This window comes from Zootoca vivipara, chromosome 2 (genome assembly GCF_965207765.1).
Source record: "Zootoca vivipara chromosome 2, rZooViv2.hap1.1, whole genome shotgun sequence".
Taxonomy (NCBI): domain Eukaryota; kingdom Metazoa; phylum Chordata; class Lepidosauria; order Squamata; family Lacertidae; genus Zootoca; species Zootoca vivipara.
The window spans coordinates 96,816,265-96,831,070 of NC_142584.1; the positions used below are offsets into that span (position 1 = coordinate 96,816,265).

Consider the following 14,806-nt stretch of genomic DNA (forward strand, 5'->3'; position numbering starts at 1 on the left):
CACCAGTGTACTTCATGCCCTATGTTTATAATACATTTCACCTCCAGAGCATCTTGAATGTATCCTAAAGCAGCCTTGTATTCTGAGAATCACTACATCACACTACTGTTTTTAAATGTGGTGTGGGTTTTGGGGGGGGGAAGCACATGGTGGCTCTTAATGCTGTCATCTCCATTGTCCAGAACAAAATTATACCCTATTTAGCAATTACTGTGTCAGGCTAGTTATACAGTACACAACTTAAGAGAAAGCTGCCCACGACACTATGTTATCACAGCAGATTCCAAATACGGCAAGTGAAGCTATCCTAAAGGTTGAGATGATTCCCAGATACCAGCACGATGAAGACACCTTTGCCAAAAAGCACCTCATAAACAAGCCAATTGGTTTCATAAGTCCTGATAGGTTTGTTAGTAACAGATTCAGCAGTTCCCTGTGAGCTACCACAGTCTGTGGGTGCTTAAGCCACTGGAGCCCTTGTGAAGCTCACAAGGAAATGAGGATGTGAAACATCAACCACACTGTTACAGTCGTACCTTGGAAGTCGAACAGAATCCATTCCGGAAGTCCATTTGACTTCCAAAACATTCAGAAACCAAACCGCGGCTTCTGAATGGCTTCCTCCTGCAGCCAATCGAAAGCCATGGAACATTTGGGCTCCAAAGAACGTTCGCAAGGTAGCTGGGATGCTGAAGCAATGCTTGGGCACGGTAGTGGACTGAATGAGGGTGGGTAAACTGAAACTCAGTATAGAGAAGACAGAAGTACTGTTATGATTCATCTGTCCAGGTGAGTGGTGTTCAGCCAGGAGGATGAGTTGCAGTCCTTCAGTTTCACTGGCTCCCATTCTAATTCCTGGTCCAATTCGAAGTGCTGATTGTGACACTCAAAGCTACCCGTGTTTGGAGCTAGGATTCTTGAACGACTGCATGCCTCCACATGTACCTACTCATACCTAAGATCGTCTTCTGATGCCGCCGCTGGGTACCCCACCACATGAGGTGTGATGGATGGTTGCTGGGGAAAGGGCCTTTTCAATGGGGGCATCCATGCAACTGAATGTCCTCTCCAGAGAAGCATGCCTGGAAACTACCCTTGATATAAAATCCATTTAGACTAGTGTTTATTATTATTATTATTATTATTATTATTATTATTACACGCATTGTTGACTGATGTATTTTTAATCCATCTGTATTGTAGGCAGTGAGAACATGGCTATTGTTTGACATATTAATATTTAAAATAAATAAAAAATAACAAAATTATTTAAATGTTTTGAGCTTCTTTGTGGCTTTCTGTCAATATTATATCCAAAGCATTCATAATTCAGGAAGTTACAATCCCTCTTACGCCAACACAAAATTTGCAAAGGCATTTTTAGAATGAAATTTCCTGGTTTCAAATGTCAAAAAGAGACATTCTCTTTATTTTTCAAAACATCTTACTCTTTCACTTACAAAGGCATTCCTTATCAAATAATAATAGAGCTTAGAATAACTGCTGTCTTTCCTAAAGTTTCTACCACCATGTCCCATTAGATCAGGGGTTGCCAACATTTTTGGATCGGGGGGGGGGATTCATTTTGAATTTTCAGGGTGCCAGTCACAAAATGGCTGCCTTGGGGGGGGGGTGGCATAACACAATAGGGAGAGTACAGTCATGGTGAGGTGAAACTTTTTCCATAACTGTTTTTCCATACAAGAAAAGGCTTAACATGTTGAATTTCTGCCTTGGAAATAAGGCTGTAGCAGGAAAAGTGTATTAAAGAGAAAAAGAAAACAGCAGCAGTTTAGAACTCTGGTGTGCAAACAATTCACTTATCAATTGCACCTGTAGCTTCACTCATAAGCTAAAAACACTTTAAGAAGTTCATGCATATTTTGCCTCATATCTTTATTTCTAGAAGGACTATATGCTTCTTCTTCTTTTTTAAAAAAAGAAAAGCTGGGGCCCTTGCCCTGGGGCAGTAATGAAGGCCTTAATGGGCACCATGGCATGGCATGTGTGGGCACTGGACTGGGACCCCTGCACTAGATTACTATGAGAATTGTATGTGGCATTTCCTTATAATCTATCCATACTGAATATTCAATCAAGACTAAAGCAAGCATGATTAGAAACACTGTTCTCTTTGAGTTATGTGAAGCTACAGTTTTGGGCTTCTTCCAGCAGGGTAACTTCGAACGGAAAAAATATTTCAAGTTTCTTTTCATGTCCCTTGAGCAAAAGCCTGGTAGTGGATGAAATTTACTAGCATCTGACAGCAGTTTGGTGGTTTATGTAAAATTATTTTGTGGTCTCAGTCAAGTTCCAAGTGGGCCAATGGCTTCAACTCCAAAACCACCAGTACAATTTAAGTTAACTATGCCTCAGAAGATAGCGCGATGCCTCATTTAAAAGAGGAACTGGCTTTTAAAACCACCCTAAACAACAACAACAAAAATCATCCCGGGACCACAGATAATAATTGATGGCGTGTATTACTACAGGCTGGGCGGGCAGGATTTGCAACCAATTCCTTTCCCTTTGGTTAAAACCCAAATGATATAACACATTAAGCACAGAATAAACAGCACTGATCATTTAGCTTACACTTAAGACCGTGGGCAGGAGTTACATCCAGGAAGGAGGGGAGGAATAAGGGCTGAAGGCATATGAGTAGAGAAATATTGGCAATTTAATTTAGCTTCAAACATTCTAGGTGCACATACAGGGTGCGCATTCTGAAGTTGCCACAAAGAATTTGGCTGTCATCCTATACAGCCTGCAGCTAACCTGCCACCTTCCAGGTGTTGCTGAACTCCAAGTTCCATCAGTGCTAGTCAGCTTCCCCCAATGGTCAGAGATAATGGAGGTTATGAATGGAGGTCCCACTGAACTCAATGAGAACTGAACTTCTGAGTAGGCAGCACAGGATGGTGGTGGCGCTAGTTTCTTTTATTTCACCCAAACGTCACAAGAAACTACCGTGTTTCCCCTTTTTTAAGACACCGTCTTATAACTTTTTTCCCTCAAAAAAACACGCAGTGGCTTATTTTCAGGGGGTGTCTTTTTTTTAAAGTGCTGGTACAACTGGGACCCACTGGCTCAGGACGCTCGGTGCTCTCTTCTGCGCGCTGCTGGGCGCGTTGTTGGCGCTGCCAGTTCCGAGCGCCTGCAGGGTGGGGTGGGGTGGCAGTGCTTTAAACCCCCAACCCTGTAGAAAGCAATGGAAGTTATGGACCGTAACAATCCTTAAGAGGTGCAGGTCTTAAAAAACCCCTGGTATCACCCTTGAAGCACAGCCTTCCAAAGTCAGGGGGGAAGAGGTCTGTTTAGACAAAGGAAAGGATCGGGGGTGATTCTGCGCCCTGGGACCCACAGAACTATTTTAAAAATCCCAACCTGGGGGGGGGGTCAAATAGTGAAGCCCCATAGCCCTGTAGCATAAAAAATCCAGGAATTGTAAAATTAACAACAATAATAGGGGGGGGGGGCACTCTATCCAAAGAGTTAAGAAGGAATGGGAAAGTGTTGAGTTATATATGGAAAAATATGGAAAGGAAAGTTAAAGATAAAAAATAATAATTATCGCAAGGGAAAAAGTAACATCATAAAGGGTAATAATATTAAATATAAAATAGACAACACAACAGAAAAAGCAAGTATATGACTAAATGAGATCGCACAGGAGTGAGGGAAGTGGGGAGAGAGGGAGGGGGGTAAGGAATGGAAGGAGGCAATGGTTGGAGGAGGGTATAGGGGGGTGAATTAAAGGAAAATTAAGACTGAGAAGCGCATGGTTTTTGTTTTTTAAAGATGCAAAGGCTTGCAATCAGCCAAAGTATAGAGCCCAACTTCCAGGAGACTGCGATCTACTTGCGGATTTATAAACTGGAAGTGATCTACCCCCGTTTTATTGGTGTTCAGGTCAGAGTTGTTTTTAGAGAGAGGAAATATCCCATTTTTGAGGTTAAAGTAAAAGTTCCTGACCTTTTTTTATAATGAGGAAATGCTTCTAAAACTCCGTTCTTCATTCCACGAAGGGGAGAGGGGGTGGGGCCGGGTGCTCAAAGACAAAAGAAATGGAAAAGGAGATAGCGATCAACTGCAGCCTCCTGGGGATCGAGCATTCATGCAGCCGCCGGGAGAGGCAAGGGCTGCAGCCGAGTGCTGCTTCACAAACAAACGGGGGAAAGTGCTTAGAACCCAGAGAATCTGGCTGAAAAACACGAAGCAGCAACAGCAATTGCACACACACCATCCCAAGCCAGCACAGTAACCAAGTCCCAAAAGCAAGAAAGGACTCAGCAAACACTGCTGCGGCCGGCGTTGCTGCTGCTGACTCGGGGAGCTCAGTGCTCTATTCCGCACAGCGCCTATCACTATGGCTTATTTTCAGGGTACGGCTTATATTTCTCAAATGCTTAGAAATGCTGCTATGGCTTATTTTATGACTACGCCTTAAAAAGGGGGAAACACGGTATGAGAAGCGGTAGTGCAGTATGGTGTCTGTAATGCAACTTTATCATGGGAACAGCCCAGTGTGTTAGAACAGTGACACTTGGAGAGAAAATAAAGTGGCATATGATCAGACTGTGTCCATCCACCAAACCTCACAAGCAGGATTTCAGTTTTTCCGAGATACCGTATCTAGCCAAAATTTAGGTGCAGCATACTCATAAGTTTCATTGATCTCACATTCACCACCTCCCCTTATTTCTGTACTCATTTTTCAGGGTTAGTCTTTCTTGGTCTTAATCACCATTTGGCCATTGATTTGTCCCCAACTGAATTTTGCATTGCATTTATTTTACCTTTTTTTTTAAAAAAAATGACAACTTTCCCATTTATATTTTTCACTTTCAAAATGTTTGTATGAGAGACTTACCTTTAAGGACTCCCACAGAGGAAACTGTACAAGGGAGAAAGGAATCTGGAAATGGAGAGAGAAAGAGAGAAACACCTGTCACACAAGCAAAAATTACGTTGTCATGTTAGTCGGCTTTCTAAATTGGGAAGTTACTGTTCACTTGTTGAACTGTAGCTTATTCAATTTATAAATCCTGGAGGAATGAATTATGCACACGCCTTGTTAGATGGCTGGTTTTGCTACAGAACCTTTGACTTTGTTTAGCACATTCCCTGCCGAGAGGTTAACGTATTGCAATGAGGGTGGGCTCTAAGAGTAATAACTGGCACCGTCTTAGTATGGTGAGTTTGAAAGTTTGACTCAGCATTTCGAAAAGCCATACAGAGGATGGTTTAGAAGCTATGTACAGAAATCTAGCTCGCCAAAGAACTGCCAGCTCAGCTTTAGAGCTCTGCTGTCACAAAGGCTTAGGTTAAACTGAAGACTTAAAGACACTTTATAAGGGAAACTATATTTCTGATATCTGGCTCACCTCAAACCTGGAAACTGGAAATGGAGTCAGTCCTGACAGTTATTAATAATTTGGGAACCAAAGTTGTCAGCACTTGAAAATGCAACTCTGGAGGCTAGCCATCTAACGCTTCCATCACTCAGCCATGGCTAGGCACCCAAATTCCTGTCTACCTCTCTTCAACCTCTGGTTTCAAAAATATAAATGCTTGAGGTGAAAAATTTCTATTCCTAGTCCAAATATTCAAGGGCTTGACTGACAGTGGTAGAAGCCTTGGGAAGGCTCCAGTGACTACCACCACATGATGACTTTCTATAGCCTCTTTAGGATAGATACTCAGTTCTGCGAGCGGATACAGCAAATGTTGGCTTGCTCATCACTCCTTGCAGCTCAGCAACCTATGGCTCAACAGCCAGTCTCCAAAAAGAACTCCCTCTGTGCATGAGCAAAGGGCAGCTAAATACGCATGAAATCCATTCATAAAATCAAATAGCACCACTTTATGGTGTGGAACAGAGATTGTGTGAATTCACTCTGGGCCAGTGAGGCTGTGATGGAATATCCGGTTTACTGCACATTTAGTAAACCTTTATTTTCTTTTTCTTTTTTTTAAATCATCTTTATTCATTTTAAACATAGAATACAAAAGGCAAAAAAGAAATGGGCATAAAAAGGAGAAAAAACAAAAAACAAAGAACAATACATGAATACAAAAAAGAAACAACTACAACTAGAAAAAAAACAAAAAAAGAAAAAGAAAAAAATCTAATAATCTCATATCATCTTCATAACATTTGGACTCCCCCGGTTCCCCCCTCATTGGTTCCCTATTACAATTCCTTATAAAACAGTTTTCACAGAATACCAATTATTTTTAAATTAATTAAAATTTCCTCTCTAATTATCACCTTTCAATTTTATCTAAGAACTCATTTTTAATATACATATGCTCTAATTAATTATATTTCCCCAACTTAAGATTTTACCAGAAATGAAATTCCATTTTAATGCTTCATTCTTCCCCCCTTCCCCTGGACCCAGATTACCCAGATGTCTCAGCAAATTCCATAGTTCGTACCAGTGTCAGACTTTTCCATTCAATCCAGCCTATAAACACATAATTATAACTTTTTAACCCACTCCTACCCTTTCCGCAAACTTCCAACAATATTTTTTAAAACCAGCCTGTTGTTTCCCCACTTTTGTTGCTGCTTCCCAACACCCTCCTTCCATCCCATTTTCCCAGAGATTTCCCTGCACTCCCTCTCTCACTGGGTGTGCAGGTATCCCCCCTGGTTCACCATTGAGGAGTTCTTTTTTCAAGTCCTGAATTTGCCCCACATCTCTCACTTGTGGGGCATTTTGCCGTCCTTCTTTCTCCTCTTCTTTGCAGCTTTGAAATTCTTCTAAATTGTCATTGTTGTCTATCATTTGTGCTTCTTCCTCTAATTCCTCAGAACTAACCTCTTCTCTTTCCTCGTCATTTTCCATGTTGTCACTTAGCTCCTCAAGTCTTTTATTTATTTGTCGCCATTGCGTATTGTTCTTGACCAGCTCATCTTTAATGTTCAAGAGTTCCCAATAAATCTTTTGGCAATAAAAGTCTTGTATTGATGTTGTGACTGCCATTGTCCTTGCCTCTCAAATCCCGTGGGAGAACAGAAGATAAGAAGACCAGATGTGGTAGGAGTCAAATTCCATTGTGGAAACCATTTTAAGTCCAGTTCTGGCTATTCCATAATCCAAGTGAATAACATAGTCCCATCATGCTGTCGGCAAGAATTATAAGTCCATTCACTGATCTCTCCAGGAACCAAGATCCAGTCTCCTGGAGGGTTTTTAAAAGTCTAATTTCTGACAAATTGGTTGCTTCCTCTCACTTCCCCTGTTAAGGATCAGGTTACTGCATCGTAAAAAAAGCAATGTGGGAGACCGACTTCCGAGTTTTATAATCTCCCACCGTGTCCAATTCTTTGCTTAATAGTGCCAATCAGAATTTTTACTCACGTGGAGACGTGGAATTCTTTTCCAAATCGTATACTTTTCGGAAGGAATCCACCGCTGACTGGATGAAGGCTCAGGGCTTCGCTGCTGGAGGTGATGACAGTGCCCAAAATGGCTCCCGCAACTGCCACTCCGCTGGCTCTCAGGGACTCTGCCGAGCTCCCTGGGCAGCGAAGGAGTTGCGTTTAGGAGCAGCGCCGGGCCCCCGGTCCGCTCGCCCCCGCGGATTTCCCCCCCTCCACAGTAGCCATAAGCCTCGGAGCTCGAGGCTTCTGCGCCCTCTCTCCAGCGTGGCGGACCGGAAGTCCGTAAACCTTTATTTTCTCCTGGAAGATTAAGAAGCTACGGATAAAGACATTAGGTTCTTGCCATTAAATTGTCCAGGGATCTTTCTTCATAAAACAGTAAGAAATAATCCCACAAACTTTAGTGAAACTTTCTCTGTTCTATCTTATTATTAATCCTTACAGGCAAATCCTTGTTTGCTGCTTCTGTGACATGCCATCAACATACAGGTACTTTTGTCTATGCCCCTCTGAATTCAACAAGGTTTAAGCATGGCCTAACTGTACGCTGGACTGCAGCCATTGTTATTTTATCATGTGCGTTATTTTATCATGTCCATAAAGTGTTTTTCCAAAAACTGGTTTCTATAAAGGCGCTAGAAACTTTAAATGTAAAACATTATTATACCATGACTGTCAACATGACAGGCTTCAGCTCATGCAAGTTTACATCATAGATTGTAGCTGTCCTATTAAATCTATACAGACTTACAACAAGGAAGAGTGAAGCTGAGAGTCAGCCATTCATCGTGACATTTAATTTAGCGTTATTCTAAAATGCACTCAAGAGGCCTGGCATGCATTGTTTACGCTTTTTTTTAAAATGAAGATGACTAACCCAATACATACATTTTTAACAAAACAGCACAGAAACAGATGTAACCACTTAACATTAATCTAATATATTCACTCAAAAAAACCACTTTCATCTGGCTATCTGTCCACATCACCATCTGCATGTGTCTCAATTTCAACTTCCAAAAATGGAAAGCCAGCATAATAAAATGGGAGTTTGTTGTGATACTAACTCTTCTTATTTTTCATGGCTATGACTCTCTGTCTTAACTACCGTAGGTGAGGAAACAGGCCTTTCTGCAACAAATGAATCTCAAGCCTCTAGTGACATTGTGGTACGTGTGGTATTGAGGTTTCTCAACTGCAGTTCAGAAAAGGAAGGTAACATTTCTAGTTCTGAAAGCTTATTGTTTCCTACAAAAATCTTTGCAATATAGCCAGGCAGTGTCCTGAGCAATTGGTCCAGCTGCCGAAGTAAGAACACTCTTTAGTGGCCAGAGAGATGGACTCCATGCCTACTGCTGAGGCAACACTGGTTTGATTCCTTTCTCTCCCATACAAATGCCAGTTCCCAGGCAAAGTTGGGCTCAGCACTCAATAACTTGGCCTCAGTCTTTGCGGTAAGAGGGTAGCCTTCACTCCTTTCCCCTTGTACTCATCCCTGTCTTCTCTACAGTAGCACCTCAGGCGATCCGTCCTTGGTCTTGCACTTTCTGCTGCAACACACTTCATACCAGTTCACCTGAGAAAACTACTCCAGTCCCCAACCGTATTAGCCGCCCCTTCTTCCGGAGCTGCTTTAGAAACTGTAAGAGAGCAGCTACTTATTTTTCACCCCATTTTTCAAGCCGAAAAGGTTCCTAGAGCAGCTTGCATGACATCAGTAAACAAAACAAGGCAGCTCCTCCGACCAGACCTATTATAATCTAAAAGGCCAAGGAAAATGGGATGAGGAGGAAGGATAAAAAGAAGCAGACTCAGGCACCAGTTCTGAAAGCTGCATGGTGGTTCAAAAATAACCACCTGGAATGGGAGCAATAGAGGGAGAGGAGGAGTTAAGTGGCTTCCCACCTTCTCATCTGCAGCAGCCTTAGGGAGTATCTCCTGCTGGGTACAAGCTTACAGAGTGCAGATTTAAGCTCCCTATCCTTCTTGTTAGGAACTGAGTCAATCATGAAGCTTTCCCAGACTGCATATTTCAACACTATCCATGTTTGAATCATCACACCATCTTATGAAAGTCTAGACCAGGCATCCCCAAACTGCGGCCCTCCAGATGTTTTGGCCTACAACTCCCATGATCCCTAGCTAACAGGACCAGTGGTCGGGGAAGATGGGAATTGTAGTCCAAAACATCTGGAGGGCCGAAGTTTGGGGATGCCTGGTCTAGACTATAACCCTTTTCTGGATCACAGAGATGAAGTTGGAAGGGGTACTTTGCCTCTCTCTGATTTTCATAATCTACAGTTCTCTAGAGAAACCTGCCCACTAAAATAGGAGAAAGCACACACTTATAGAGCATATGGAGATGCAAGCCAGTTCTGAAAAAGCGCTAGCAACTTGTATTGGTCTATACTTATAATTTCCCTTAATAAATTCTCTACCACATAGGCAGTAAGGTCTCTATCACTCTACATCCCCTTCCATGTTTTTCAACACCACAAGAGTTAAAGATTATTGTCTGGTTCATCATGTTGCAGCTAATGATTAATAAATGAGTCTACACGACTCCTCTGCCAGGCAAAACTTAGCCTGACAGACACCTGCCACGGGAAATTTGTTATCTAGTCAGGCAGGAAGTGGCAGTGAGAAGAAATCAATGTCACTGCTGTACATTGAGCTGACAAACTGAAATCTCATAGGAAGTTTGTCATCGCAAACAAGGAAGAATTTCCCTTGTGGCATCTCAAAGACCCACAGTAAAGGTCAAACATGGTTCTTATTTATCAGGGCCATGAAACTCAAGCGCCGAGATTAACTTTCTTCCTGCCCCCAATTTCAGGTGCCAAAGCCCTGTTCACTTTACAGCAAAAGGCGTAATATATTTATGAGGAGATAGAGACTTGCAAAAGGATGCCTTCTCCCTGAACAAGAATTAAGTGGGTTACCTTGGGCCTGGAAAAGCAAATGCAATATTATATTTTTTATATAGGGGGTGCCCAGGCTAGGGTAGAAGAACAAGCAGTTTTGCCCTTTCATGGAACCAGAATAAGGTCAAGCCCAATTCTACCATTATGCCATCCAAAATGAAAAATTCAACATCCTGAGATTTTTGGCTTACATGTATTTTTAAATATTTCACATTCTAGCCATGTGGGCTTACAATCCAGGCTTGAGAATGTATGGGCAATGGATGCAGGATAGGAGCTAGGCATATGACACCCATGCCGAGGATAGATCCTTAAACTAGCCCCAGAGCAAAAAGATACAATATGTTTATATAAATCGCACACTCACACAAGGAAGCTGATTCATACAGAACAAGGTCAATGGTCCATTTAGCTCAGTATTGACTACAATGGTAGGCAACAGTTCTCTGTGGTTTCAGATGATACATTCCCAGTCTGAAGATGCTCATAAATGAACCAGAGACCTTTTGCATGCAGAGTAGATGCTCTACCAATGAATTGCAACCCATTCCTACTATTCTCCATGTGAATTATGGCTTAACTTGACACAAATATTAACATTTTAAATCCATCCGTATAGTTAAAGCTATATAAAATGCCCTTATAGTTAAAGCTATGGTTTTCCCAGTAGTGATGTATGGAAGTGAGAGCTGGACCATAAAGAAGGCTGATCGCCGAAGAATTGATGCTTTTGAATTATGATGCTGGAAGAGACTCTTGAGAGTACCATGGAAAGAAGATCAAACCTATCCACTCTGAAGGAAATCAGCCCTGAGTGCTCACTGGAATGACAGATCCTGAAGCTGAGGCTCCAATACTTTGGCCACCTGATGAGAAGAGAAGACTCCCTGGAAAAGACCCTGATGTTGGGAAAGATTGAGGGCACTAGGAGAAGGGGACGACAGAGGACGAGATGGTTCGACAGTGTTCTTGAAGCTACGGACATGAGTCTGACCAAACTGTGGGAGGCAGTGGAAGACAGGAGTGCCTGGCATGCTCTGGTCCATGGGGTCACGAAGAGTCGGACACGACTAAACAACTAAACAACAAATCAATCTCTCTCTCTCATGTCTTTGGCCACTCTATCCTAGCCTCACCAAAGCACACAACTGTATAATTCTCTCTTTGCCCCTTTCATTTTCCTCAGCAACAAAAGAACAAATGCACACACACACAAAAACATGGCCCTTGAAGTAAATATTCCCTGAAGCAGACAATAAACATCACCAAGTAGCAAGCTCATCACTGTTCAAAATGGGGGACAAGACAGGAGGGATTCCCTACAAACCCCAATAAACCAAATTAAAAAATTCCTTCCAGTAGCACCTTAGAGATATTTATTTTTATTTTGTTTCAACTACGGCAGACCAACACAGCCTGTACCTAATAAACCACAATTCCTTAAATAAACTGAGCTTCCCAAACAATAGGGAAATGCTAGTTTCAAGATGAAGATGAAGTTGGTTGCCATGGAAGTTGAATACTTTTTTTCCCCAGGGGGAACTCAAGGGTACATAGTACTGGCACCCCTTTTTGTTGTTAAAAAGTGTGGCACTTACTGTAAGCACTTCATGGTGAGTACCAGCATCCAGTTTTTCTAGAGAGAAAAAGCACTGCTCACAAGCTATTTACCCAACAGTGAGAACGTTCAGAACTCAACCCTGTTGAATCAGACCAAAGGCCTATCTAGTCCAGCATCCAGTTCTCACAGTGGCTATCTAAGAACTGGTTGAATTCTGTACCATGGGCTTAGCTTACCATGTGAGTTTGGAATTTTCCAACAAGCATAAATAGAGGAGTGGCTTCTGAAGCCACAGTGACCCAGAAATCCAGATTGAGAGCTGTGGTGCTGAGCAAAAGGGCAGTCTTCCCAAGCTAAAAGCAGCAGGTTCTTTGCCCACCAACATGACCTTCCCACCCACCCCTCAGACCTTTGATAGGTCTTCACCTGGTGATTCCAAGTGCAATGGAGGAGGAAGAGGAGGAGGAGGGAAGAAGTAGACCCACTCACATTTGTGTGCTCACAGACATCTGGGACATTATTATAGAAATTAATTGTTAATATACATACTGTACAGTGCTTTCCCTAACTGTTCGAAAAGTTTCACATACAGGAAGAATAAACTAAAATAATAATCTAGAAGCATTTCACAAACTGCAATCTCACACAAACTATAAAATTTAAGAAAATGTTGCATTTTCCAAATCTTTATTATTATTATTATTATTATTATTATTATTATTATTATTATTATTATTTAACTACACTTTGACACCATCTTTGAATGAGAAAAAAGTGGAGGCTCAAACACAGAGTCACAGATACAAAGACCGCTTTCTTTACGAGGTCATTCGAAGAGTGACAAAAATTGATTGGATTCACCGCAAGCCCTTTACAGCTCCACCACAATTAGGGTGATTAAAATGTCTTGGGGTGGTTTGTGAACTGATTGCATTTTGTGATTATTTTCCTAGAGAAATCACCGAAACAGAAGATCATCACGCCCTGCCAAGCATTGATATTTACACCTGAAATATGTTAAAACAACAGTGAAAATGTGTTCCACACATGTGGATAACTTTCTGCCAGCAAAATGCTGGCTGGCTCCATCAACTCTCCTACAATGTTCACAGAAAACAGACACCAGAATACCAGCTCTCTCTGCCTGTCTGGCTTGATGTTATATAGCTTTACTGATTATTCAGCAGAGTTGACTAACACTAGAATTACTTCCAGACGGACATCAATTATCCTAGAATGTTTTACAGATTAACATTGTCAATTTTCTCTTAGCTACATATAGTTTAACTTTGTAATATTGATAATAAGAAATAGATTTATCCCACTCGTGGCAACAAATGCTGCCAGTTTTATTTCTTTTGTTGTTGAGAGTTAACTCAGTCTCGTTTTATATATGGTAGCACATGGTATATGTTGTTTAAGATTACCGTATATTCCTATAATCCCCAACTGTCCCTGCTTCAAGAGATACAGCATCTATTTCTGAATCATACCAAATTTGTGTCACCAAATTAGCACTTGACTATTGAACATGCTCTCCGGCTACAGCAATTTCGCTGGGCCAACAATATCTGCCTTAATCTGAGCCTCATAGTAGGGTTTCAGGATTTCCAGTCCTGAAAAAGAACACACACACACACACACACAACAAACAGTCTTCCCTTTGTGACAAATTCCAGAGAAGTAGCTGTATTATTTTATTAGAGGAAAAACAACACAGGTCTTTAGATGTTTGTTTACGCTACTCATCTTGCTATGAAAATTTATCTCCACTAGTTTTTACATGGGAACAGGTCTCACTACTCATTCTGATCGGATCTTGTATTCTTTTGGTTGGATTTTGTACTCATTTATGCTTTGCACAGGAACGTGACAGTGTCTCTTGCATTGCTTGTCCTTTTGTTCTCACTTTGTAAGTTTTCTCCTCCTACACACAGAACATCTACCTTGTTGTTGTTTAGTCGTTTAGTCGTGTCCGACTCTTCGTGACCCCATGGACCATAGCACGCCAGGCACCCCTGTCCTCCACTGCCTCCCGCAGTTTGGTCAAACTCATGTTCGTAGCTTCGAGAACACTGTCCAACCATCTTGTCCTCTGTCGTCCCCTTCTCCTAGTGCCCTCAATGTCTCTAAAACTCCATGGACAAAGACAACATCTACCTACTTAGAACCAAACCAGTGTCTCTAAAACTCCATGGACAAAGACAACATCTACCTACTTAGAACCAAACCAGACATGATGCTAAACAAATCAGTTCAAGTGTCGTGTCTATTTTCCCAACTTCAAAATAACCAGAAAAGGGGGAAGTTTCATCAAGATCGATATCCTTTTTGAGGTGGAGCAACCAGAAATGTACAGAGTATTCCAAATGCAGTTGTGCCATAGATTTGTATAACAGCGTTATGAAATCAGCTGTTTTATTTTCAGATTCTTTCCCAATGATCCCTAGCATGGAGTTTGACTTTTTCGCACCAGTCGCAACACTGGTTCAGCATCTTTATCAAACCATCAAGTATGATCCCAAGATCTGCTTCCTGGCCAGTCACCCCTAGTTCTTTTGGAACTCTTCACAATCTCTCTCTCTCTCTTTTAAACAACCCTGAATTATTTAGTATTGTCAGCAAACTTGGCAACTTCACTACTCACCCCTAACTCTAGATTGGTTATGAAAAGTCTATTTATTGATCTACTAAATGAGTGATCATTTATGCCAAACAATTTATAGTTCAGCGGAACTATAACCTACAAGCCTCAGAGGTGCCTTTCACTGACTTCTTACCAGGTCAAAGAAACACCAATGGTCCCCAACCTAGGACCTACGGTATATATTGCTTCAAATTCCAATTTAATCCAGATCTAAGTGTTTGCACGGGAAAGTTCATTGCAGTTACGGGAAGGAATAGAACTGCAGAAACTCTCTGATG

At 41.7% G+C, this 14,806-nt stretch overlaps 1 protein-coding gene across 5 annotated transcripts in view; it reads right to left on the reverse strand.

Moving 5' to 3' along the window:
* The window catches only part of SLC25A26 (solute carrier family 25 member 26), a 129,963-nt gene that overhangs the window by 34,269 nt on the left and 80,888 nt on the right, over positions 1 to 14,806 (reverse strand). For all 5 annotated transcript variants that reach the window (XM_035106708.3, XM_060271329.2, XM_088662444.1 and 2 more), the window contains exon 6: positions 4,874 to 4,918. In XM_035106708.3, the coding sequence (XP_034962599.2) occupies positions 4,874 to 4,918 (45 nt within the window). The remainder of the gene's footprint in view (positions 1 to 4,873; positions 4,919 to 14,806) is intronic.